The sequence below is a fragment of the Rousettus aegyptiacus genome, unplaced genomic scaffold (assembly GCF_014176215.1).
Source record: "Rousettus aegyptiacus isolate mRouAeg1 unplaced genomic scaffold, mRouAeg1.p scaffold_m13_p_3, whole genome shotgun sequence".
NCBI classification, from domain to species: Eukaryota; Metazoa; Chordata; class Mammalia; order Chiroptera; family Pteropodidae; genus Rousettus; species Rousettus aegyptiacus.
Window position 1 is genome coordinate 165,319,857 of NW_023416306.1, and position 22,949 is coordinate 165,342,805.

The window sequence follows — 22,949 nt, forward strand, 5'->3', positions numbered from 1 at the left end:
GAACGGCATGAGTACGGGTCCCTCCTGGGTTCCCGAGGCCTGGAGACCGGAGAAGCGCGAAGAAAAAGCAGGAGGAACGTAACTGGGGGTGGGGGGTGGGGTGGGGGGGGTGGGGGCGGGGTGGGGGGCGGGGGGCGCCTTCTGTGTGCCAGACGCTGACTGTGCTTGGTGCTTCCACGCGCGTCACCTTGTTTAACCTTCGAATCTCATCAAATCCCATTCAAGGGGAGCCAGGGTGGGCTCAGTCCCAACGACAGTCACACGGACAGGCAGAGCCAGGTGGAGGATGTTAGAGAGCAATCAAGTGTGGACGCAGCCAGAGGCAGAAGACAAAGCAAGTTCACGAGGAGCTCTGAGGAGTGGATGAGGAAACCAAGGCCGAAAGACAAACCCGAGGGACAGCGGTGAGGCCAAAAATGGGAGACCAAGCCCAGTGCTGGAAACCAAGTTTGGGAGCACAGCAGATGTGCCCCGGGATTGCACCCCGAGGGCAGCTAGTGTCCCTAGCTCACCTCCATGGGCTCTGGGGCTCCAACGGGCACGCAAGACTCCATGGATGGCAGGAAACTCTCAAGGAGAGATTACCCCCATGTTCTTAGCCAGGAAACTGAGGCACAAAGGGATTCGCACTCTCAGAGCCATCGAACCTGCGAGGCCCATGTGAGATTGGGGATCGAGTCTGCGGGCTCCAGTCCTGCTCTTCGCTTTCTGGATCTCTCCTCATGGCAGATTTTTTCCTTCTGTTCAGAGTTATAGATAAATAAGGTGGAGGGGGCAGCATGGACAGTCCCTGGAGGTTTGGGGTCTCAGGAGAAGCACAGCTCACGGGCAGAAGTAGAGAGGGGTGGGGTGAAGAGGAGGCACCCTAGGGAGGCAGGTGACGGTGGAGGGCGTCCTCTCTTTTCCAGGATTCTAATGACAGGGTGATAGTTAGAGTCCAGAGACACCTGACTTGGGGCTTCTCAGCAGCTGGTGGCAACATTTTTCGAGCCTCGTCCCTTGAGAATCGCGTCTTCTAAACTTGCTGGCTGTAGGAATGTTCCCTGAGGCAGCCAAACCAGCACCCACTTCAGCCTCAGGAAAAGGCGCTGATTCATCCAGGCAGGGCTGTCTGGAGAAAAGAGACATGTCCTTCTCCCCTCAGCCCACAGGGGCACCCCTGATGGGTGCTGCGAGGGGCTTCTCTCTACTTAAGCAAACAGGGAGACCTGAATAGACCCTTCTCCCAGGAGGACATACAGATGGCCAAGAGACATATGAAAAGATGCTCAACATCATTAATCATTGGGGAAGTGCAGATCAAAACCACAGTGAGCTATCACCTCACACCTGTCAGAATGGTATCACCAATAAATCAATAAATAACAAGTGTTGGCAAAGATGTGGAGAAAAGGGAACCCTTGTGTGCTGTTGGTGGGTTTGTAAACTGGTGAACTCTCGTGTGGAGGTTCCTCAGAAAATTAAAAATAGAGCTGCCGTAAGACCCAGGAGTTCCACTTATGGGTTATTTATCCAAAGAAAAGCAAAACGCTAATTAAAAGGTATGTACACCCCTGTATTCACTGCAGCATTATTTACAATAGCCAAGATATGGAAGCAACCTAGGTGTCCACCAACAGATGAATGGATAAAGAAGATGCGGTGCATACATACAATGGACAATCACTCAGCCATAAAAAAAGAATGAAATGTTGCCATTTGTGACAACACGGATGGATCTAGAGAGTATTATGCTAGGGAAGTAAGTCAAACAGAGAAAGACAAATACCATATGATTTTGCTTATATGTGGAATTTTTAAAAAAATGAATCAACAAAACAAAACAGAAACAGACTCGTAGATAAAGAAAACAAGCTGACGGTTGCCAAAGGGAAGGGGGATGAGGAGGATGGGTGAAATTTAAAAAAAAAAAAAGTATTGCCCTCGAATACTTGAAAACGAGAAAACAAACAAAACCCAAAGAACAAAGTGCCATAGACTGGGGGGCTTATAAACAACAGAAATGTATCCCTCGCAGTTCTGGCGGTGGACGTCTGAGATGAGGGCGCCCGCGGGTCTGGCTCTGGTGAGGGCCCCTCTTCCAGTCCCAGCGGGCAGACCCCTCCTTGCAGCCTCGCGTGGCAGACAGCAGAGAGGGGACGTAGACTCTCGTATGACTCTCACAAGGGCACTGGTCCCATTCCTCAGGCCTCTACTCTCACTACCGCATCCGATCTCTCCCGAAGGCTTTACCTCCCCACGCATCAGGCAAAGCTTCGACATATGAATTTGGTGGTGGTGGGGCGGGGAGATGAGGGTGGGGTGTGGGGGGGGGAGTGGCCACAAACATTAAAAAAAAAAGAAAAAAGAAAACAGAGACTCAGTCTGCTGTCTAGAGAATGGCTCGGGACCCCATTACAGGCATTTTTTTTAAATCAAAGGAGCTCTTTTTATTCCCAGGCTCTACCCACACGTAGTAATGCACACATTTTCCACATCGTGATAAGCATGACGAGGAGGATCGTTGGCTTTTTAAAAAAATGGAAACCCTCAGACCTTTCCTTTCAACTTCTTAGCAAGCCTAACATCCTTTGATTTCTGAGCAAATGATCACATGATTGCAGTGTCTTTAGCGATGAACCAAAGGCCTCGTGGAGTGGAAGAGATAGCTTGTTTGGGAAAATGCTACCAGTAGGGGGTCCTACGGGGTGTGCTGCTATTCCTAAGGGTCAAGACTTTGGGAAGTGGAGGGTTTCCAATTTAGCAGCCAACCGGACTTCAGAGCAGTGGAGGGATGGAGTCTGTCATTTGCCCATTTTAAACAAGCGGGCTGTACGTGAGGCTCACCCCTAATGCAGTTGGTGCAGTTTCTGCCTCTCTACCTGCATCCCAGGGCACCTGAGCCGGCTCCACTCACCGATTGGGGCCCCTGTTGCTCCTTCAAGTCTGTTTTTGCTGGTTACAAAAGTGTGCACTGGGGGTAGGGGTGTGTCTGCTGTCCATTCTCTTACTTACAGCCTATCAGGTTTCCTCATGATGGCAGGTGGGGTTCACCTGATCTGTAAGTGTCTCTGGGAGCCAGGCCTGGGCCCCAGGTGTCTCTTCGGAAACGTGTGCTCAGCTGGTCCCGCCTGGTGACCATGGAACAGAGGAGAGGGGACACTGAGAGCAGACCTCCCTCCCCCTTATGTCATCAGAGAAGCCCTTTCTATGATGTCCCCTTGTGCAGTGGGAAGAGCTACAAGCCAGGAGACCAAGGCCTGGCTCCACCACTGACTCGTTGTGGCCCTGGGAAAGTCATGTCTCTTTTCTGTTTCCCCATCTGTAAAACTCAGGGATCAGGGCACATCGGTGTTCCTCAAAACACAGGTTCTACAAGGATGCTAACCGGCCATAGGAGCACAAAGGGTTCCAGGCCAAATAAGTTTGAGAACTGTGGAATTCCACAAAATAAATGATGCTCATTGATGTGGATCTTCTCCAAGCCTTTAATATATCTTGCAGATCTTCAAAAGGGGATTCTAGCATAAGGTATTTCCAAAATTTATTTAAATATAAAACCTTTAAACTCATTTATCATCAGCATTAAAATTGTCTTTCTCTCCTTGGAGAGGCAACAAGATGTTGATCATCATTTTTGGGGGGAGTCTAAGGGCGTTTGCTCCCTTTAGTTTATTTCTAAAATATAAATAGTCCTTGGTGGGGTCTTCAGCGTGGGGTGAAGATTCACCTTAAACCATAGATTCTTTAAAGCCCTTAGAAAGTGGATTTTGGGGAAGGGGTCCCAGTCCTCCAGAATTTGTATTCAAAATCCAATGTGTACAGTTTGTATTCTCTCCTAGGGGACAGAGTTTATAGCATTCATTGGACTTTTAAAGGCATCTGTACCCCAAAGGTGGTGAATCACCGCATTTAGACTCTTACCCCCATAGAGAGTAAGTGCGGTTTTATACGAATTTGGATGTGAGGACATACTGGGGGAGACTTTGATATCTTGATGGGATTCAAGGCAGTGGAGGAACAGGGAACAAAGTAAAATGACAGGAGAGTGGACAGAAGACGAGGCAAACGAGAGGTCAGCAGCAACTCCATCCTGGGCATCTGTAATTTCTTCCTGGTCCCGCTGTGAGCGCTTCGAAGAATCGTCACGCAGTTCTTAGTTATGGAACTTGGCTGTTGAATATTAATGCTTTGTGGCAGAGAGAACATTGCTGCTGTCTCGGAAAGGCTCCATCTCTTACAGGGGATGGGGGGCTCCATTAGTTAAGTTGTTGCTCAAGGGCACGAACGTCCTGGAAGCATGTGTCTCCTCAAGGCGAGACACACTCTCCTCCTCAAAGTCACCAAGGTCGCCACCTTGGGCGGCCTCTGTGCAAACCAGAGAGCGATGCTGGGAAGCTGAGACTCGGCTCCCCCTCATTACAGGGCACAGTCCGCAGACACAAATGTGTCCCAAGGCAGAGGGGCCTTCACGAGATGACCAAGAGAAGGTTCTGGTGGAACCGAGACCAGAAGATGAGAAGTCTGAATCCGCAGAGGGAGCCCATTTGGTGTTAATTCAAAAGAAGTCTTCTAAAGTTCACTCTGCTAACTGTCTTTTGATCACTGGCCTTTGAAACAGAACCCTAATCATAAGTTTCTACATTAGCATTTACCAGTAGTAGCCTGAGGGATTAGAACTCTCCCTAAGGCTCACGTGCAGGACCCGGCACAGGGTGGTGTTAGCAGTTGGCAGAGGGAAGAGCGTGTGTGTTCATCTCAAAAGCTCTTTTCCTTTTCTCCTTGGACATCCGCTAAAGTGTCTGCATTTTCCTACCCTGAAATATCTCCACCCTGTAGGTAAGAATTTGCTCTAGAGTTTGCTTTCAGAACCTGGTTAAAAACGGGGAGAGAAAGAAGAGGCCCCAGAGCTAACCAACGGCATTCATCAGAAATCCTTTAAATTAATTTAAAACGCTGAGTCATACAGACCCATCAACATTGCATAACAGCCATTAAAGTATTAGTATTACTTTGGGGGGCACTTTATTATGCAACCCAGTGGTAAATCTCCTCTGGGGACTTTTTTTTTTTTTTAATTCCTCCAAAGAGTTGCAGTTCACTAATTTATTTTCTAAATGGGCTGCGTGTGTGTTGATCCTGGCTTCCTATTCAGCTTTTTTCCTCAGTGCAAGGAGGGAGGGCCACGTGAAAGTTGGTATCTAGCATTAAAGCCATGCTGGATATTTTAAAAACACTTTGAGTTGTATACAAAGGCAGAGCCACCAGTCCATTCATTTAGCAAGTGTTCACTGTTGGCTTGTATGTTGGGGGGTGGGGGAGGATGGGAGGGGAGGGGTTAGCTCTGCACCTGGACTGAGAACTCTGAGCTTCGATCTTGCTTTGCCTTTTCTGGGTTTCAGTTTCCCCATCTATAAAAGGAAGGTTTATTCTTGAGGTGGGACGGTTAAGAGCAGGGATGCTGGACCCAGACTGCCTGGCTTTGAACCCTAGCTGCGTCAGTTACCAGCTCTGTGACTTTGGGCGAGTCACTTAACCATTCAGAGCCTTGGGTCCTTCATCTGCAAACTGATAATTCTAATGGTGCTTACCTCCCAGAGTCATTGGGATTAAATGGGTCGATAGATATAAAGTGCTTTGAATACTGCCTGGTCCAGGTCCAAGACAGATAAATATAGTATATTATTATGATTTTTCTTGTCGCGGCCCTGGCAAGATGCCGGCGGTGCATGGCAGAGACCACTCAGGCCATTTCGGTGTCTCCCTGCACTCACGGCTGGACCTCACATCCAGCCTCATGGCCACGGGGCTGATTTCTAACCTACGGAATGTGGGTGGAAGTGAAGGCACCATGTCTAAGTCTGCACCATAGAAACCTTCCACTTGGGATTCTCCATGTCCTCCCCCCTCTGCCGGTTCAGTGCAGATGAGCTTGGCACCCCCAGAAGCCACATGCCGAAGATGGCACAGCCACAAGATGGAAGGGACCAGGATCAGATCTCTGACTAACCACTTGGAGAAGAGCCGCCTGCCAATACACCCAATCTGGACTTCATTCGAGTGAAAAATAAACTTCACTATGCCAGCGAGCTGTGGGGGCAGCTAGAGCTATTATAGCAAGGCAGTGGACTGGGTACAGAGTTTGATGGGGACAAAGATGTTTTTCTTCCAAGGGACTGAAACTGACTGTGATTGTTCGGTTGCTTGACTCCGAGTTTCTGACGTTATACGGGTAACAACCAGAAGACGTCCAGTTCTCAGGATGGGGATAAGAGCCTGTACGTCTCATAAATGCTAGCCAGAGATCTGGCGAGCTCCCACAGACAGCTGCCCGCGCTGGCCACCCCCGCTTTCTGGACAATGGGGCTGCATGTCTGCCCAGGTTCCCCAGGCAGTAGACCATGTTCAAACATGTCATTTCAAATTCTCAGGTCTTGGTCCCCTCCCGTCTTCCCAGCCACAGCTGTCCCTTGAGTGGGAATTAGCAGGGATAGTTGTAAAGAAGCCATCAAAGTGGACAAAGTACAATTTTCTTTTATTAAAACTCAAAACATAACATGTTCCCTGATGGGGCACAGGGCTACAAGGGTGCTCGCCGTGTGGAATTGGCTTCTGGTAGGGAGTGGCTTGCTGAATGTGCACCTGAGTTGGAGACACGTCTGTCCCAGCTGCATCTGCTAATTTCCCTCGGGGCATTTTCCCTCGCCCTCTGACGAAAATCTCCTCCAACACTCTGTCTGCCTCTCTCTCCCAGCACTTGTCATTTTTCTCTTGGCATGGTAGTCATTTCTACCTGTGCAGCCGGGCTCTTCCAGGGATGCAGAGAGGCCTGAGCCATTAGAAAGAAATGAAGAAACGTGAAGACAAAATAGGGAACTTTGACAGAAAAACAAAAACGCAAGCTGCTATCGCCTTTGGCTGGGCAGCACGCCACTCGTAAAGGAGAATCTGGCTTTTGCGCAATGTCATTCTCATACTGAGCATGGAGAGGCCAATCCAACAGCAGAAAATTAGCAAGAGTCTAAACTGGAGGCACCGTTGAGCCAGGTCCCTTGCCAAATAGCCCTTTCTGCTGTCCCTTGTGGTCAGCTCCACCTGCCTTATCTCTACCCTCGACTGACAAGAGCCGAGTAAGCAGTGGGGCATGTTCCAGGCAAATGAAACAAGGGTTCCCTCTGGAGAGCAAGCAAGAGCCTTGGGATTCTGAAGGGCTGGAGTCTGGAGCAAAAGGAAGGAATGATGAAAGATTGGGCCAGAGGGGCCAGGTGGGTTTGGAGCAGTGGTTCTCCACCCTGGCTGCCCCTTGGAGAAAATACCAACACCCAGTCCCCACCCCAAGGGGTTTAAAAAAAATCTCCAGATGGCTTGAATGCACAGGATCTTCTACGCCAAGCTCAAGAGCTAGAAGTCTATCCTGAGAGCAATGGGGGGTCTCGGAGGGTATTACGGAAGAAATGGGACATAATCGGAGTTTTCTTTCTTCGGGAAGAGTAGTCTGGCTGCTGGGTGGGGAAAGGAGCATGGTGGAAAGATGAGGGTGAGAGACACTGGGTGGGAAGGCTGCTGCGGGGTCCGGGTGAAGGATGGAGCCTGTGGTGTCAATGGGAATGGTAGGAGGTGGACCAACCTAAGGTCTGGGCGATGATTGGCTGGAGGAGTGGAAGGACCAGGATGAGGCCCAGACTCCTGATCTGGGCAATCCCCTGAGCGTGCAGGTCAGAATTCCCATGGAGCGCTAGCTCCAGCCTCAGACTTGAGTCAGCAGCAGAGAGCAAGTAATTTCAGCCAGAGGATTGAGGAGCTCTCCTGGGAAGGACGGGTAAAGAATGAGAAGAAAAGAGAGCCTAGAACGGAAGCCCAAAGGGCAGAGGGAAGAGCTGGTCAGAGAAGAGAAATACGTTAAGCACACACTGTCGAGGAAGCTAAGGGTGTATCTTTTGTAAGAAGGGTGCGTTCGAGGGTGTCAAATTCTGCTGAGACGTATCCACAGGCCTCTGGTGACCTTGACAGTGAAGATTAATGGAAACTTGGGATGGTGCTGAAGTGATGGTGAGAGCAGGCACCACCTAACAGGGGCAACTGTTCTTTATCTTCTTCACATTGTAGCCAGAATGTGTCTGTTCATTCCATAAGTACTTTATTTATTAAGCACCTAATGTGCTGGGCACTGTGTTCAGAGCTGTGGATAAGACGAGTCCTTGAGGCAGGAGACAAGTGAGAAGACAGACGCCCTCATTCATATCAGAAACCGTGTGACGTGAGTGCTCTAATGGAGATGCACGCCAGCGGCTTTGGGATGAGCGGGACCGGCTGTACTAGGGAGGGGGAAGCGGCAGGCAGGCAAAGGTCCCAGAAAGCAAGGAAGAGGAAAGAGGCTTGCGTTTGCATGGCTGTCACTGGGACGGTCCACTGCCGAGGTCAGTTCTCAGCCAGCAGGGAAGAAGCAGCTCTTCTGAACCTCCTGGTGGTTTGGTGGGGGGCACGTGACTGACTGGCCATCGGCGGCTGCATGGCAGAGAGCAGGCACATCATCACTTCCAGGCCACAGTACTCAAGTGCCAGTGCAAGGTCTCTCCTCTCTCTGGCCGGGCAAGCGGCAATGTTTGAGAATGCGACCGTTTTTCAGGCATCTGAAAACACACTCCTCTTGATAGGCAAGAAGTCCTGGGGAGGAAAAACTATTTTTCTTCTACCCGTCTTGGGTTCCTTGCCTAGGTCCCTGTACATTAGACCAATAAAAGACAGGCTAACGAGAAACACGAAGTTCATGAACATGTGCATGGGAGCACCCAGTGATGGGTAACTCCATGGGGTGGCTAGAACTTGGGCTTACATAGCATCTTAAGAAAAAACTATGTTTTAGAGAAGTGACAACTATGCAAAGGCGAACACATGGGGACACTTCGTAGGTGAGGGCCAGTTTTAGCAAGGTTTGATAGATTCCTCTGGTGCTATCTCGGGGCCGATAGGGATTTATAGTTGTCGCCAATGATTAATCTCTGTCCTTCCTGGTGGAGAAAGGAGGGGGGACATCTCTACAGATTTATGTCCTGCTTTTAGGCAAATAGAGGAAGGGCAGAGAGCTTTTCTTGTATCTGCTTCTTCTCGCTTGCCTTCAGCTCAAAATAATCCTTAGACCAAAGTGGAATATTTTGGGGTGGCATATGCAGCTACCCTAAAGCAAACTTGTGTTGTTTTATTGTCACTATAGCATAACCTAGCTCTGTGGTTCTCAAAGCGTGGTCCCCGGACCAGTAGCATCAGCTTTACCTGGGAGCTTGTTAGAAATACAGATTCTCAGGCCCAACCCCAGACTTACTGAAGCTGAAACCCTTGGGATGGGGGCTCAGCCACCTGAGTTTTAACAAGCCCCCCAGGGGATTCTGATCTATGCCTAAGTTTGAGAACCGCTGTCCTTGCTCATGCTGATTGATATGGTCACCTGGTAGGCAGAGCAAGGAGAATTAGAATTCATAGAGGCTACCCCAGTAAACTTGGAAAACCTGAGTAAGAGTAATTAAATGGCAGGACTCTTCATGTCCCAGGAAAGACTGTTTAAGAAAAAACAATATTGTGCCCATCCCCACACACTGAGCCTCCCTGTCACTATGGTGGAAATGGGCTGCACGAACGGTCTCCTCTTACGTCACAGCAGAAGATACCACTGTCACAGGAGGGGTACTCTGAACCCAATGTCACTGAAACCACAGCTAGGCCCTAAGAGAAACCCAGAACTGCATTATCCATTTGTCTGCATGGCCTTGCTGACTTAGACAATGCTCCTAAATGCTTTGAATCTGAAAAGTACACAAAACCCAATTCTTTCCTCTACGGGGAGAGACATTAGAGCTTCAGCAAAGGCTATTTGGTAACGGGCACTATTTAAATGAAGCAAAAAGTACCATTTCAAACGAATTGCTTTTTAAACTGTCAAATCAAAGGAAGCCATTTGTGCACGGGAAATTATTCCAAGGGTTCTATTAGCTGAAAGAAGGTGAAAGACGTCAAAGAAAAGAAATGCTCTATTCAAGAGCCGGCTAAATGCTTAAAGACAGACACCTGATGACTCCTTTGGCTTGTTTGGATTCAAAAATTTTTATTTTCACCAGGCCTGGTGAGCTCCACGGAAAAAATTTTAAGAAACTTTAAAATCCTGGTGACAAGATGCCATTTTGTTATAGGAACTGCTTTAATCACCATGAGCCTAATGCTGTCTTATAGGCAGGTTAACAGCATATTATCTCCTTAACTTTTTCCTTTGCCTTAAATTTGAGGGCCCTTGGCTAGCTTTCAAGTGGCGTATTTAACACCGTTCTGTGGTCTTCTATTTGCTATTAAAAAATGCATCCTTGTACAGCCTAGTCAATGAGAAGAAAATACCGCGAAAGTATGAAAAGTGCTTTTTCTGTCACTGGCAGGCATGTGTAGAGGTCACCAATATGGAAGGTGAGCCTCAGCGGTAAGGCATCTCTGCAGACCACACGGAGCCCTGGGCTGTGCTCGACAAGGCCAGCCTCAGCCTTCTCCATTTCGCTTTCTCTAGGGGTTTCCACTGCCGCTAGTCTTACGTTCATGCCTTCGGCATCTTTGTGGGCACGGAAACGAGGCTGTTCAAAATAGAGAACTTTCTCCCTTCCCTGGCCCTCCAGGTACTTCTTACCTGTGTCGCTATGCCAGGTTAACACAGGCAGAAGTATCCCTGCTTACTCAGTCCAAGAGAAATCATGTAGATGGTGCCCAGTTAGAGGCGTTGGGGCAGACTCAGAAGGGCTATGCCTTTCACACTGGAACTCACACACAGATGGGGGTGCGGGCTTGTTAAAATGCGCATTCCGACTCAGTTGGCTGGAAACTTAGAGCCTGGATTTCTTGTAAGCGGGCAGGCAATGCTCATGATGCCATGGCCCACATTGAGCAGTGGGAGAATAATGCACATTCTGCAAAACAGTGATTTTTAGAACAGACGCTACCCAACAGGCATGTATGAGTGTCTGGCTCCCCTTTAATTTGGGGTTCCTTGAAAGCAGGGACTGGGATCTTACACATTTTTTTTTTTTTTTTGCTTGTTTTGTTCTCTGGCTGGCACTTGGCATGGGTCCCACACGGTGGGTGTGTATTTATTTAACTAAACAGAGCTGGCCTTGTTCCAAAAACGGTTTTAAGTGGACTTAACCCCTACTTAGCAGGCCCTAACCAGGTGCATGATGAACTGGCCGGGGGAAGGAAGTGAGTCCCAGGGGGTTGTCATCTCAAACCCTCTGGGCTGAGTCCCTTCCGCTGAAGGTCACCGCCACCTACTTGTACCTGACTTACATACACCTCAGCAGCTGAAATTCTCCCTCCTGCCCCATTTTTAAAGCAGTGTACACTAGAGAAAAGAAAACAAAACAGAAACCAGAAAGCTCTGCGAAGCCTAACGGCTCCAGAACATCAAAGCTCGACTCTCAGCTGCGAGGCGGCGGACTCCGGGTTTCTCTCGCTGCCTGGTCTCCAGCGTTTAGCAGGTGGGTGTTGCGCCCCCGCCGCCGGCTCGCCCGCCCGCCCGCCCCGACAGCCCTGCAGGAGCGGGTCCCGGCAGGCGCGGGCGCTCGTAGGCTTAGTGCAAGGCTGTTTGTTAGCTCTGCACGAGCAATTAATCTTCTCGTGCATGTCCCGCCCTGCCCCCCACACCGGGTGGAGGGCTCGGGTCGCCTCCGGGGTCGTGGGGGACCCGGACAGGAGCGACCGCTCTGCCGAAACCCTTGTTCTGAGAGTCCCCTGAGGTGTCATAACCTGTTCCTCTCTGCAGCAGCCTCGGAGGGCTCTAGAGAGCTCTCTTCGGCTTCACGGGGGAGGAGGGAGAGAAAAAGGGAGAAGGAGAGCGATTATCTTGGTCTGTAGTTGAGCCCCACGGGAGGAAGGGAGGAGCACGGAGGCGAGTGCGCCTTAGGGGAGGAGTACACGTGCTGGGGAGGCGGGGGAGGCGGGCGGGAGGGGAGGGAGGCGTGAGTTGCGGGCGGGAGGCGCCACGGCATCGCAGACGCAGGCGCCGGCAGCCGGAGAGAAAGTTCCCGTGGAGAGCTCGCCCCCGGAGGGCCGACGTCGCGGTCGCTCGCGGCGAGGGGAGCAGCTCCTGCGCGTCCAGTCTGCCTTCCCGCTGCGCGCACTGGGCCGCCCGTGCTTGGCTCGCTGGGAAGCAGGGGAGCATCGCAGTCGGGCTGCTGCCGCCAAACTTGGAGGGGGAGGATGCTGCGAACGCGAGCGGCAGCGCGGGGCGCGGGGGCGCACTGAGTGCTCCCCGCGGGCGGCCCGGGGCGAGGCAGCCAGGGCTGCGGCCCGGCGAGCGCGCCGAGGCAGAGCGGCCAGGTAGCGGCTCCAGCGCCGGGACTGCGCCAGCCGCGCGAACCAGGGCCGCCAGCGCCACCGTGCCGGCGTCGCCTCCTCGCCACGGAGCCACGGTGCGCGGAGCGCGCACGCTGCGCGCGGGACTCTGAGCTCCGGCCGCGCCGAGCACCGCCGCCTCCCCGCCAACCTCGCCCGCGGGCCATGAAGCTTTGGCCCGGAGCCCCTCGCCTCTGAACCTCGCATCGCCCGCTCCACCCCCAGGGCCACTTGGCCACAGATAACACTCCGGCCGCTGAAGCTCCCCACCCTCTCCCAGGGACGGCACACAGGCGCTTCGGGATGGCGCTCCCAGCGCCCCTCCGGCCGCGCAAAGTTCGCAGGAGGCGAGAGATGCTGCCGCAGCAAGTTGGCTTCGTGTGCGCGGTGCTGGCCCTGGCGTGCTGTGCGTCCGGCCTCTTCGGTAGCTTGGGTAGGTGCCGGTGCGGGCACTGGGGTTGTCGGGGGGTTGGGGCTAGAGAGCGGCGGGGCTGCTCCAAGGTGTCTCCCCTTCCCTGACAGGTTGGTCCCTAGGGTTCATGCAGTCCCCTCCCCGCCGGGCAGGTAGAGCGCACCCAGGAGGGCTAATGTCGACGCTTCGAGCTGTGGTGCCGGTTCCCCTGAGCCGCGCGCGGCCCCTGCGGGCTCAGGACGTGGCTGCAGGTCTCTGTTACTAAGACGAAAGCCTGAACTACTGGCCCCTCGGTGCCACACCGTTCTGTCGCTGGATTGAGCGGCAGCTCGGCAGGGGGCCCAGGTGTGGATTCTCTTGACCTGGAGATGAACGAAACTGAGTGGTCTGCTTGCCTATTCTGCGGAGCAGAGAGGGTCGTTATCAGTTATCCCTGTCCTCGAAAACCCAGATTCAGAGGCTGGGAATTGCATTTCAGCTCTCCTCTTGCTCAGGGCCAAAGGGGCGCCCTGGGTGTCCTGCGTTCTTTTCAAACCCTAAAAACATTGGGGCAGTCTGTCCCCTCGGAAGGTTGCTGCTTAATCCCGACGGTAGCAGATCTAGCAGAGCGCTGGTGTCCGGTGCCACTCAGGGATTTGGGAGCCACTTTAGAATATCTGAGGTGGAGAGGAGAAACTTAATGACAAAAGATGTGTTTGTGCGGCACGTGAGCCCACGTGGAATTGCCAGAAGACCACTCACTTGGGTGACATTCCCATCTTTAATTAGATGCTGTGGACTTTTTTGTTTTGTTTTGTTTTTCACATTTTAAAAAATGAAAGAAATGCAGGTGATTTAGCAACTTGAGCTGTTTGCAAGGAACAATATAGACAAGTGTAGGGTAAAAATCGGGTGAGACTTGATTAAACTTTAAAAAAAAAAATACTGCCTTTCACAACCCAAACTTTGTGATTTGAAGATGTAAGGTTAAAAAGTGGCCATTTTCAACAGAAACCCAGAAGGGTTATTTGAACATCTTAATACCTGGTGCTTTGCAATCGGGCAAGTCGAAGTATTTTTTTCCCTCAGTTAAACACAAGAAATAACAACTCCCGGAGGCTTTTGGATGTCAGCGATATAGAGGAGGAATTATTACTCAGCTGAAGCAGTATGTGCATCAGGAGAGTGAAGGAATGCTTTAAAGGTCTCGCACTGAGAATTTTATTTGCTGGATCAGGAATTACCTTTAGGAGTTTAGCTGTATTTGGCCACCGGCATCCACGCAGGTGATCTCCCTTGTTCCTCAGTTTGGCCCTTGGACCAGCAGAATTAGCATCACCTGGGAGCTCATTAGTGTGGAATCCCAGGTCCCAGCCCAGACCAACTGAATCAGAATCTGCATTTTAACACAGTCCCCAGGTCATTTGTGTGCACACTCAAGGGTGAGAATCCCTCGGCCAGATCCCATTAAACTCCACCTTCTTGCTGACTTACTGTCCATCGGTGGCAGGGACACCTGATCATGTTTATTGGAGGAGAACTTAATAGTCACTTATCTAAACCCTTTGAGGCACCTGTGAGGATCCGAGAGCTGAGCGATCTTGGCCAAGGTCAGGTCACATGCTGTCCTACCTGGGACAAGAAACAGTGAACTAGATCTAGGAAACAGTACTGTAGGTGAGCAGGTAATATTTATTGTGCTTCCAATCATTGTATCAGTCCCTACAGGTGGCTCTAAATAGTCAAACAGTGCTGTTGTGAGAATGCAGGTACTACCTTGACTTAATATGTGACTTACTTTCCAATCCAGGGCACGAAACAACTCCTGCAAGCAAACATGTTCTCTCAGACATATGGAGAAATAGAAAGCTGATGGCACCCGTGAATGGGACTCAGACCGCTAAGAATTGCACAGATCCTGGTAAGAAATAGATTCTCTTCCCTCCTCCTCGGGCCACCAGAGGCATTTGGCCAGGCCTGGAAATGGGGCTTGTGTGGACAGTTACAGCCAGAGGTGGGAAAGGTGGTTTTGTAAACCGGGGTGGGAGGCTGGCTGTAAGGCACGGAAGGGTAGTGTACACGCTAATCAGTTGCGCTGCTAAGCAACTCAAGTACTTTCTTTATCCAACAACTGAGAAGGTCACGTTCAAGAGTTTTAAATTTTCATGTTTTGTTCTCACATGTTCCCAACGGCTCAGTGTTTTCCTGCTCTCTTGATTTTGCTCGCCTGGGTGTCTTTTTCCCCTTCGTTTGCTCACTATGTCCATTTGCTGGCGCTCTAGAGGAATCCCATCCAGCTCTGGCAGATGGCACTTTGGGATGACCTGTTAAGGTCAGAGCAGGCCAGGGCAGCTCCGGGTGTAGGACCCTCTGAGGTGCTGGGCACCTTCTCTAGTTCCTGGGGTGTCATTCCAGCTTGGGAGATGGATTCTGCTTGCCTGGGGGCAGTTTAATGTTCCTCTTCAGACTTCTCGAGATGACATCTTGTCTGTCCTCCCACCAGAGGCAGGCTTTGCTTAAACTAGTGGAGAAGGTTCTCGGGAGAAGTGTGTACTGGCAAGCAGCGAGGCAAGTGGGAGTTGCCCAGGTCTCAGACCAGGCAGACCTGGGCTTAAGCTCTGGTGTCAAAGTGTGGTGGGGATGGGGGGGAGGAGAGGGGAGGGATGTTTATGAGAGGGACCCAGTGGGACAATGTATTCAAAAGATCTTTGGGAACCATGAGGTTTTATTATAGGTGGGTACCACTGGGCTCTTCCACTATCAGGCAAGTCAAATATCTCTTCAGGTCTCTGTTTTCTCACCTGTAAAATGGGCAGAGTCACGCTTGCCTGCTATGGGGTTGTTGGAAGAATCTGGTAAGCCTCTGTGTGGGGCTGTGGAGCAGGTTTGGATGGTGTCTCCACATGGCGAATTTTTATAGGCAGGTGTTACCTGCATTTTACAGGTCAGGAGACGTCTAGGGAAGGACACATAAGCTGCTCAAAGTCATAGGACTTACATGTGGTGAAGCCGCCATTGGAGCCTAGTCCGTGTGACTAAAACAGTGAGTTGGTTCCACGGGCATACAGAGGCCAGGGCCTTCCCGTTTTCTATATCAACTTCCCTTCCCTCAGGATACCTTCTAGGAAGTATGTTTGGGATACAGAGAGTAGGTGAGAACAGGTTGGCAATTGGGACCCATCCTCTCACTCCAGTAAGCCAAGACACTGCCTTAGCCCCGTCCACGTGGGCAGCACTGAGCTACTGTGGGTAACGAATCAGGGTTGGCACACTTAGCGACTGGTTTTTAGCTCATTAGCACCTTCATCTGGGGCTGGCTCTGCCCTCCTCATGTCACACCTAGTCTGGGCACATCGACTTAGGGCCCCATTTCTTAGAGTCTCCTCTGCCCCATTGTCGCCTGCATCTTCAGTGTACTATCTGATCAAAAATAATTCCGCTCACTATGGAGCAGTCCTGTTTGGCAGGAGGACCTGGCCTCGCCCCCCTGCTGAGAGGGCAGTGGAAGGAAGTCGGCAGTCACTTAACTTGTTTGGCATTTGCATCGTGCTCTGTGTCGGGTGTTTCTGGAATAGGGCCTTGCACACAGGAAGGACTCAGTAAATGTTGATCGAATGATGGAATGATTGCACATATTAAGCACTTGAATCCTTTCAGCGTTTCTGCAGATGAGGAGCCCAAGGCTTGGAAGTTTAGTGACCTCCCAAGATGTCCTGGCTGGCCCGAGCACCCCTGGTCTCTTGGTTCCGGGGCCCCTGCATCCCCCACTGTGCTGTGCCTGTCCCTCCCCCAACCCCCCACACACCTGAGCTTTCCTGTTAGCCCAGGTGGGGTTGAGACCTGACCTCCCTTCCAACTCCCTTGTCTCTGGCCACAATATCCAGCCCCACTTTGCATTTCAGAAGCGTGTAGCCCATACCCGTTTATGACTGGCCCTGTGGCGGGGAGTACAAGCAAGTAGGAGAAGTAGCCCTTGTCGTTACGTAGTTCATGTGGTGGGGAGAGAGCATGAGTTTTGGTATCTCTTCCTCCTCTTTGACTAGCAGTGACCCCACCATGGTGACCCAACCCTCGTGACCTTATCCAGTTACCTCCTACCTCCAACCGCCATCACATTAGGGGGTTAGGGCTTCAACCTTCAGCCCATCTCTCGGTGGTGGCCCCTGGAGTGTTTGACGACAGCTGAGGGTCGAACCTGGTGCTTCTCACCTCCGGCCTGCAGGTGAGAGACACTTGGGGGGCTCTGGAAACACAGACGCCTGGGCCTAGCTAGCCCCGGCCTGTGACTTCGGAGCCAGTGATGGACAGACGCCACCTGTGACCAGTGTGTGGCGCTTCTGGGAACCCCGCTCGGGCCCCAGATCCTCTGTGGCAGGCTCTTCTTGCTTGTCATTGCAGGCTCCTCAGGCTTTTCCCTGGTCATCCAGGCCAAAAGGGCTTTCTGAGCCACTCTCGTTTTGGCCCTTTGCAGGCACTAATTCTATCCATTGTTATGTTGTTCGCTTGCCTCCCCCACGTAGGCTATAAAAGGTGGAAACCTTGTTTACTTTCCAAAACCGCGCTTCAGTTTTCCTTCTGCCAAAGGGGGCCGATAATCGCATCCACCTCATACAGTTGTCAGAATTAAATGGCTTTTAATACCCGTCAAGTAATACACACATCCGCGCTCAGACATTAGCTTCCATTTTCATTATTATTTTCTTCTCGCCCCAGAGATGATACAATGCCTATGTATGGTATGTACTGGAAAAACAGTTTGTCAGTCGAATTTTATGAGGATAGAATGAAAGGTCTTGCCAAACATTGTTTCTTTTCTCTTCTGGAAACAAAGTTCTTGATTTGATTACCTAAAATTTTTTGAGGATCCGGGATGGCATACTTCGTAGAACTTGTCTCTAAGAGGAACTTGTCTCTTCACAGGTGTTATTTTACAGTTTGACTTTCGGCTGGGTGGGCGTGGCTTCCGCCGTTCCCCCCACATCTGAGGTTGAGTCAGTAGTTACCTATGTTTGTTTGGGTTCCCACTCCCCGCCCCACATTTGAAAAGAAGGAGAAGAGAGATAGAGGAGGCTTGACTCCCCACGGTCGTCACTGGCTGGGACGAGGGCAGATTTGCTTTATCTTGTTTGGTTTTTCACGTCTCAGATACGTTTTTTTGGAATGCGTGGCGGCTGTGCATCTTAGCTCGGGCTGCCATGACAAATCCCGCGACTGGGTGCATAAGCAACAGAAATGTATTCTCTCACAGCTCTGGAGACCGTAGTCCGAGATCAGGGTGCCCGCACGTGTCCTCCTGCGGCCAGGAAAGCGAGAGTGAGGGCAGGCTCTCTGATGCCTCATCCTACGAGGCTGCTAATCCCGTCAGACCGGAGCCCCGACCTCATGACCCTGTCTACCTGAATCACCTCCCAAAGGCCCCTCTTGGAATATCATCGCTTCGGGGGTTGGGGCTTCAATATAGGAATTTGGTGGGGGTGTGTGTGTGTGGGGGGGTGTTGTACACCAACCTTGGGTCCATCACGGTGTCCACAGAGAGAAGGCTGGGAAAAGAGGGCTGACAAAGGGGTGCTTGAGAGAAATCCGAAGATGAAGGTGGCCCCTAGCATTTCAGGAGACCAGAGGAACTAACTGGAGGCAGGTACTAGATGGAGGATCCTTTGCGGTCAGCCTGGCCCTGATGGACCCTTCCTTTTTATTCTGTACCAGGGCTGACGCGAAGGCGTGTGGGAGGGATGGCAATGGCGGAGTCCAGTGGGGTCGGGGTCCTGGGCATAGGAGTTGGTGCTGAGACTGGGCTGGAAGGGGAGAGCATTGAGCAGGTTCCCGCCGCGGTGGGTCTCTGTAGGCGCCCCTGTGTGGGCAGCAGAGGCACGGACCGCGCAGGGAGGAAAGGGGGACCTCGAGCCGCAGAAGGCACATCAGGACCTGTGGGCGTGGAGGCGAGGTGACGCTGGTGGCGAGATGCAGCGTCGGGATTCCGAACGCCCGGCCGGGAATGCTGCTTCAGCACGCTTGGGAGACACGTCACACACCCAAAGTTTTCAAGTTATGTAAAAGCAAATCCTGCATTGGAAAAGCAGGAAATGAACTTATGCCGTGGGCAGGGAGATCACAGTTCAGCGACTATCTCAGACAGTGGAGGCAGGACTCTGAGCCTGGGGAGGGGGTTTCCTGGGCTGGGCTACCTCCAGAGAGCCAGGTAGCTTTTGGGGAAAGTGTCACCAACCACTCTGGGGTGGTGATAGATTGGCAAAGCCACCAACCTGATCACAAATAGAGGCCGACAAATAGCAGCCCATTATCAATGTGATCACTCTGCTTTCGGGGGGTTGGAGGTCGGGATGTTATGCATTGGGTCAAGTGGCTTGACCAAAGCTCTGGGTGCTGGTATCGGCTCTGCCAAGATCCTGCCTGGCGTTTGGGGATTCTGTCCCTCCCAGTCTCAACAAAACGAGATCGTACTGGATAAGTACAAAATTTTCAGCAGCCGGGAATGGCTCCTGTCTCAGCAGGCACCAGCTCTTCTCGGAGATGGCACCTTGGCGAGAAGGCAGGGGTGTGGGTTTGAGTCCCAGCTCACCCTTCCTAGCTGGCTGTGTGACCTTGATTGAGCAAGTTATGTGATCTCTCTAAGCTTCAGGTTTTCTCTTTTATAACGGGAGCCTAGCAGCAGCTCCCACCTGCCTCGTAGGACAGCTTCGAGACTGAAAGTACGTGGTGCACAGAAGCATTTCAGATGCGCCCAGCCCACGTAGCGGCTGCCGTCGTGGTAATCCTGGCTAACACCGACGTCCTAGCGCTGGGCCTACTCTGAGTGCTCTCCGTGCGTTCACGTGCTTGCTCCTCATAACGGCCCTTTAGGTTCGTGTCCTTGTGTTGCAGATGGGGAAAAGGAGACCCACAGAGATTAAGTAACTAGTCCAAGGTCACCCCGCCAGCCAGCACAAAGCAGAACCAGGTGTGCGTATGTGCTTTTGTAACCATCAGACTTATTTTCTTAGAGCAGTTTTAGGTTTACAGAAAAATCGAGCAGAAAATTCAGAGTTACTAATTACTACCCCCCCCCCGCCCACCCCGGCTTTCCCTATCATGCATGAGTGTGGTTACGATTTGATGCTCCAGTACCGATGACATTATTATTAACTGAAGTCCAGAGTTTACATCAGGATTCACTCTTGGTGTTGTACATTCCGAGTTTTCATAGGTGTATAAGGACGTGTATCCACCCTTACCATACTGTACAGAATAATTTCACTGCTCTGAAAACACCCCGTGAAGCCTTTTAATTAGGATGGTCTAAATTGTGGGCCTCTACCCCCGCCCATTATTATTAATAATGGGATGGAAAAAAGTCAGAGGTCAGGATTCCCACCGCAGCGTCCCGCCTCCATGGCTGCCTGGGCACCCCTCTGAGAAACGGGGGATGCTGCCCATCGCGATAGCAAACATCTGTGTGGGCCTGCTTCTCGGTATGTTTCTAATGCTGGTTTGTTTGCAATCAAAAGTTATATTTTCCCCTTCTCCAAACTCTGGGGGCCATCTGCTAGCAATTCCTTTCCTTTCCCCGGGCCATCTGCTATGTCATGACTTCCAGATTCTCCACTCCTGACGCCGTGCGGGCCTCCCGCAATCCAGAAAGCACCCACTCGGCTTCCTCTTGAACTCAGGGACGCTCCTCCCTACGTTAAAATGGAAATCACTAAGCTTTGCCATGTGTTGCCTTGGGTGGGAGAGATCCAGCCGTTCAACTCAACAGAAAATTGAATGCTTGGAAAGGTTTTTTTTTTTTTATTTTATTAAACAGTGTCCATTATTGTAGAGGCCATTGGAGCATATAGCATTTTACTAAAAAGAAGAAAACGTGTTGGAGGAATTGACAGTTTCTCCTGAAAGGGCAATGGCTGTTCCCTCTAGAAGAAGAACAGCGTGGCCCGGAAGTGAAGGAGCTCCCTGCCCAGTGGGGCATCCGCCTGCGGATGGCAAGACCCAATGGCAGGACACTCGGGCTCTGGGCCTACGGCTCCTTTTGCTGATTCAGCTCAGGGCAAGGCTGCAGCCCAGAGTCTCGTGGTAATTGCCCAGGACATTCAATGCAACATGCTGCCTCGAGTATCTACACACCCACATCGTTCCAGGCTCTGAAGCTGGGAGGGACTCGTTTCTGTTGTCGGGGAGTGGACAGGGGACTGGGGGACACAGCCGGGGGGGCTTAAATGAGAGTCCCCTGTGGCAGATGCCTCTGGAGGGAAGAGTGTGAAGGTTCAGGGCAAAGGCGCCCTCCCTGGAGGAGGTGACATCTGAGCTGGACCTCAAAGGGTAGGAGGTGGCCGTGGAAGGACATTCTAGGCGGACACGCGGTGCATTTGAAAACCTCAGCGGCATCTCTGGGCCGGAGCGGTGCTCACTAGCAACCGCTGCCTCTTACGCGTTGGCGTCCAAGGGGAGAGAGGAGACAAACACCTCCTCAGATTACCAGGCACAATAGTAAGTAATTAGGCTTTGGGGATTTAGCCTGGAGTCAGTGCTCAACCAGGAGTAGGGCTGAATCAGATTACTTCGTTGTTTTTTTTTAAGAAGCAGAAGAAGAGAGACTTGGAAATGGGGGGTGGGGCACTGGCCCAGGACGAAGTTGGTAAACTGGTTTACGTGGCCTCACTAAGCCACAGCTAGGGCAGTCACCGCAGTTCACAGTTAGTGCAGGGTCCAGTGACAGCTCGGGGCAGACCGCAGTTATCCCGATGGAGGTATTTATCGGTCTTTCCCCACTGGCCTGCCAGCTCGTGGGGGGCTGAGCTGTGTCTCCAGCTCCTTGGCTTTAGGGCCGAGGCTGGAGCCTGGCATGAACTCGGCTTGCCGCAGCAAGTGAGGACTGAAAGGACAGGTCCCCTCATTCTGCCTTCCAGGGAGCCGTGCCCCACAAAAGCAGCTACTGTCTCTCTGGCTGCTCCTTCTAGCCTGTGGTTGCCTGGAGACAGATCATGACACCCAGCCAGGAGAAACTAAGAGTTAAGAGGTTCAAGGGTTAGGAACATGGACTCAAGCCATGCTGCTTGGTTACCAGTCCTGCCTCTGCCCTTACTAGTTTCATGACCTTGAACTAGTTACTTCTAACCTCAGGAAAGGGGCGGGATTTGTTTTGTTCACTTATCTATCCCAAGCTCTAAAAACAGTGTCTGGGGTGTGTGTGTGTGTGTGTGTTTTCTAAATCTGGTCTCTCTCGGTGATGTGGGACCTGGTGAGTGACATCCGGAATTTGGAGACCAGAGTTTGTGTTCTGGCCCCGGCACGACCTGCAGAGTTATGCACACGTCACTTTGGCTTTCGGAGCCTTGGTTTCCTGCCTGCGAAATGGGCACATCGACAATGTTATTCATAAGTCATCGCAGGGTCCTGTGCCAGTATCGTTACCATCGTTTGCAACACTGTAGTAGATGCTTAACCCTTTGAGGAATTTTCCTTCCCTACGAAATGGAGAAAATCCATTATCCGGGGCTTTTCAGAACTGATCTGTACAACCACAAGCATCGCGCTTGGCGCGCGTATGGGGCAGAAGGCCGGTCGGCAGTGTCTCCGGCTGCAGTAGAAAGATGAAGATCATCAGACCACCCCTTCACACACCGGCTCCTAGGACCCCAGCATCAGTGTGTCTCACGTCACACTGTAAATGTCCATTACAGCACGATTCCATTATACATGCCGGGTTCAGGGGGCCACCTGTTAGCTGGGCAAATCCCACGCCGGCTGGTTCAGCTTCGTGCCTAAGTTATGTGTTTATTAAAATAACCGCACACGTGATCAAATGACCCTGGTTGGAGGGCCTCCGAGGAGCCGTTTCTCTGCGCTCAGGTAAGGAGCCATTCTTGGCATTAATATTTGGTTGCTGGACAAATGCCGATCGAGCAACCCTGTCTGCTGGGCCCACAGGGAAATTAAAACTGACCTAGAAGTGGACCCCGCCTCTGGGGAGCTTCCTTTCCAGTCAAGACGATCAAAATCTGTAAAACTCACCTGTGGTGCAAAGGGGGCGTGTGAGGCGCTGAGGTCCTGGTGGTGAGTTGAGAGGGAGGACAGCTGAGTCCTAAATGTCAGGGTCGAGAAGACATCCCATTGAAGCGGGCGCCGGGGAAGGGCATCTTGAAGGATGATCGTGGAGTAGACACTTAGGTAGCATTTACAAACATGCCCTTGTCGAGCCCTGTAATAGCCCTCTGCGGGGAGG

At 51.7% G+C, this 22,949-nt stretch overlaps 1 protein-coding gene across 4 annotated transcripts in view; it reads left to right on the forward strand.

Moving 5' to 3' along the window:
• The first annotated feature begins 11,335 nt into the window (after positions 1 to 11,335).
• SLC24A4 (solute carrier family 24 member 4) overlaps positions 11,336 to 22,949 on the forward strand; it is a 139,711-nt gene continuing 128,097 nt past the window's right edge. For 2 of the 4 annotated variants that reach the window (XM_016145459.2, XM_016145460.2), the window contains exons 1-2: positions 12,413 to 12,772; positions 14,541 to 14,651. In XM_016145459.2, coding sequence (XP_016000945.2) covers positions 12,643 to 12,772; positions 14,541 to 14,651 — 241 coding nt within the window. In that variant the 5' untranslated portion in view covers positions 12,413 to 12,642. Of the gene's footprint in view, positions 11,484 to 12,412; positions 12,773 to 14,540; positions 14,652 to 22,949 lie in introns of those variants that run through there. The other 2 variants (XM_016145458.2, XM_016145462.2) reach the window with 2 other exon arrangements.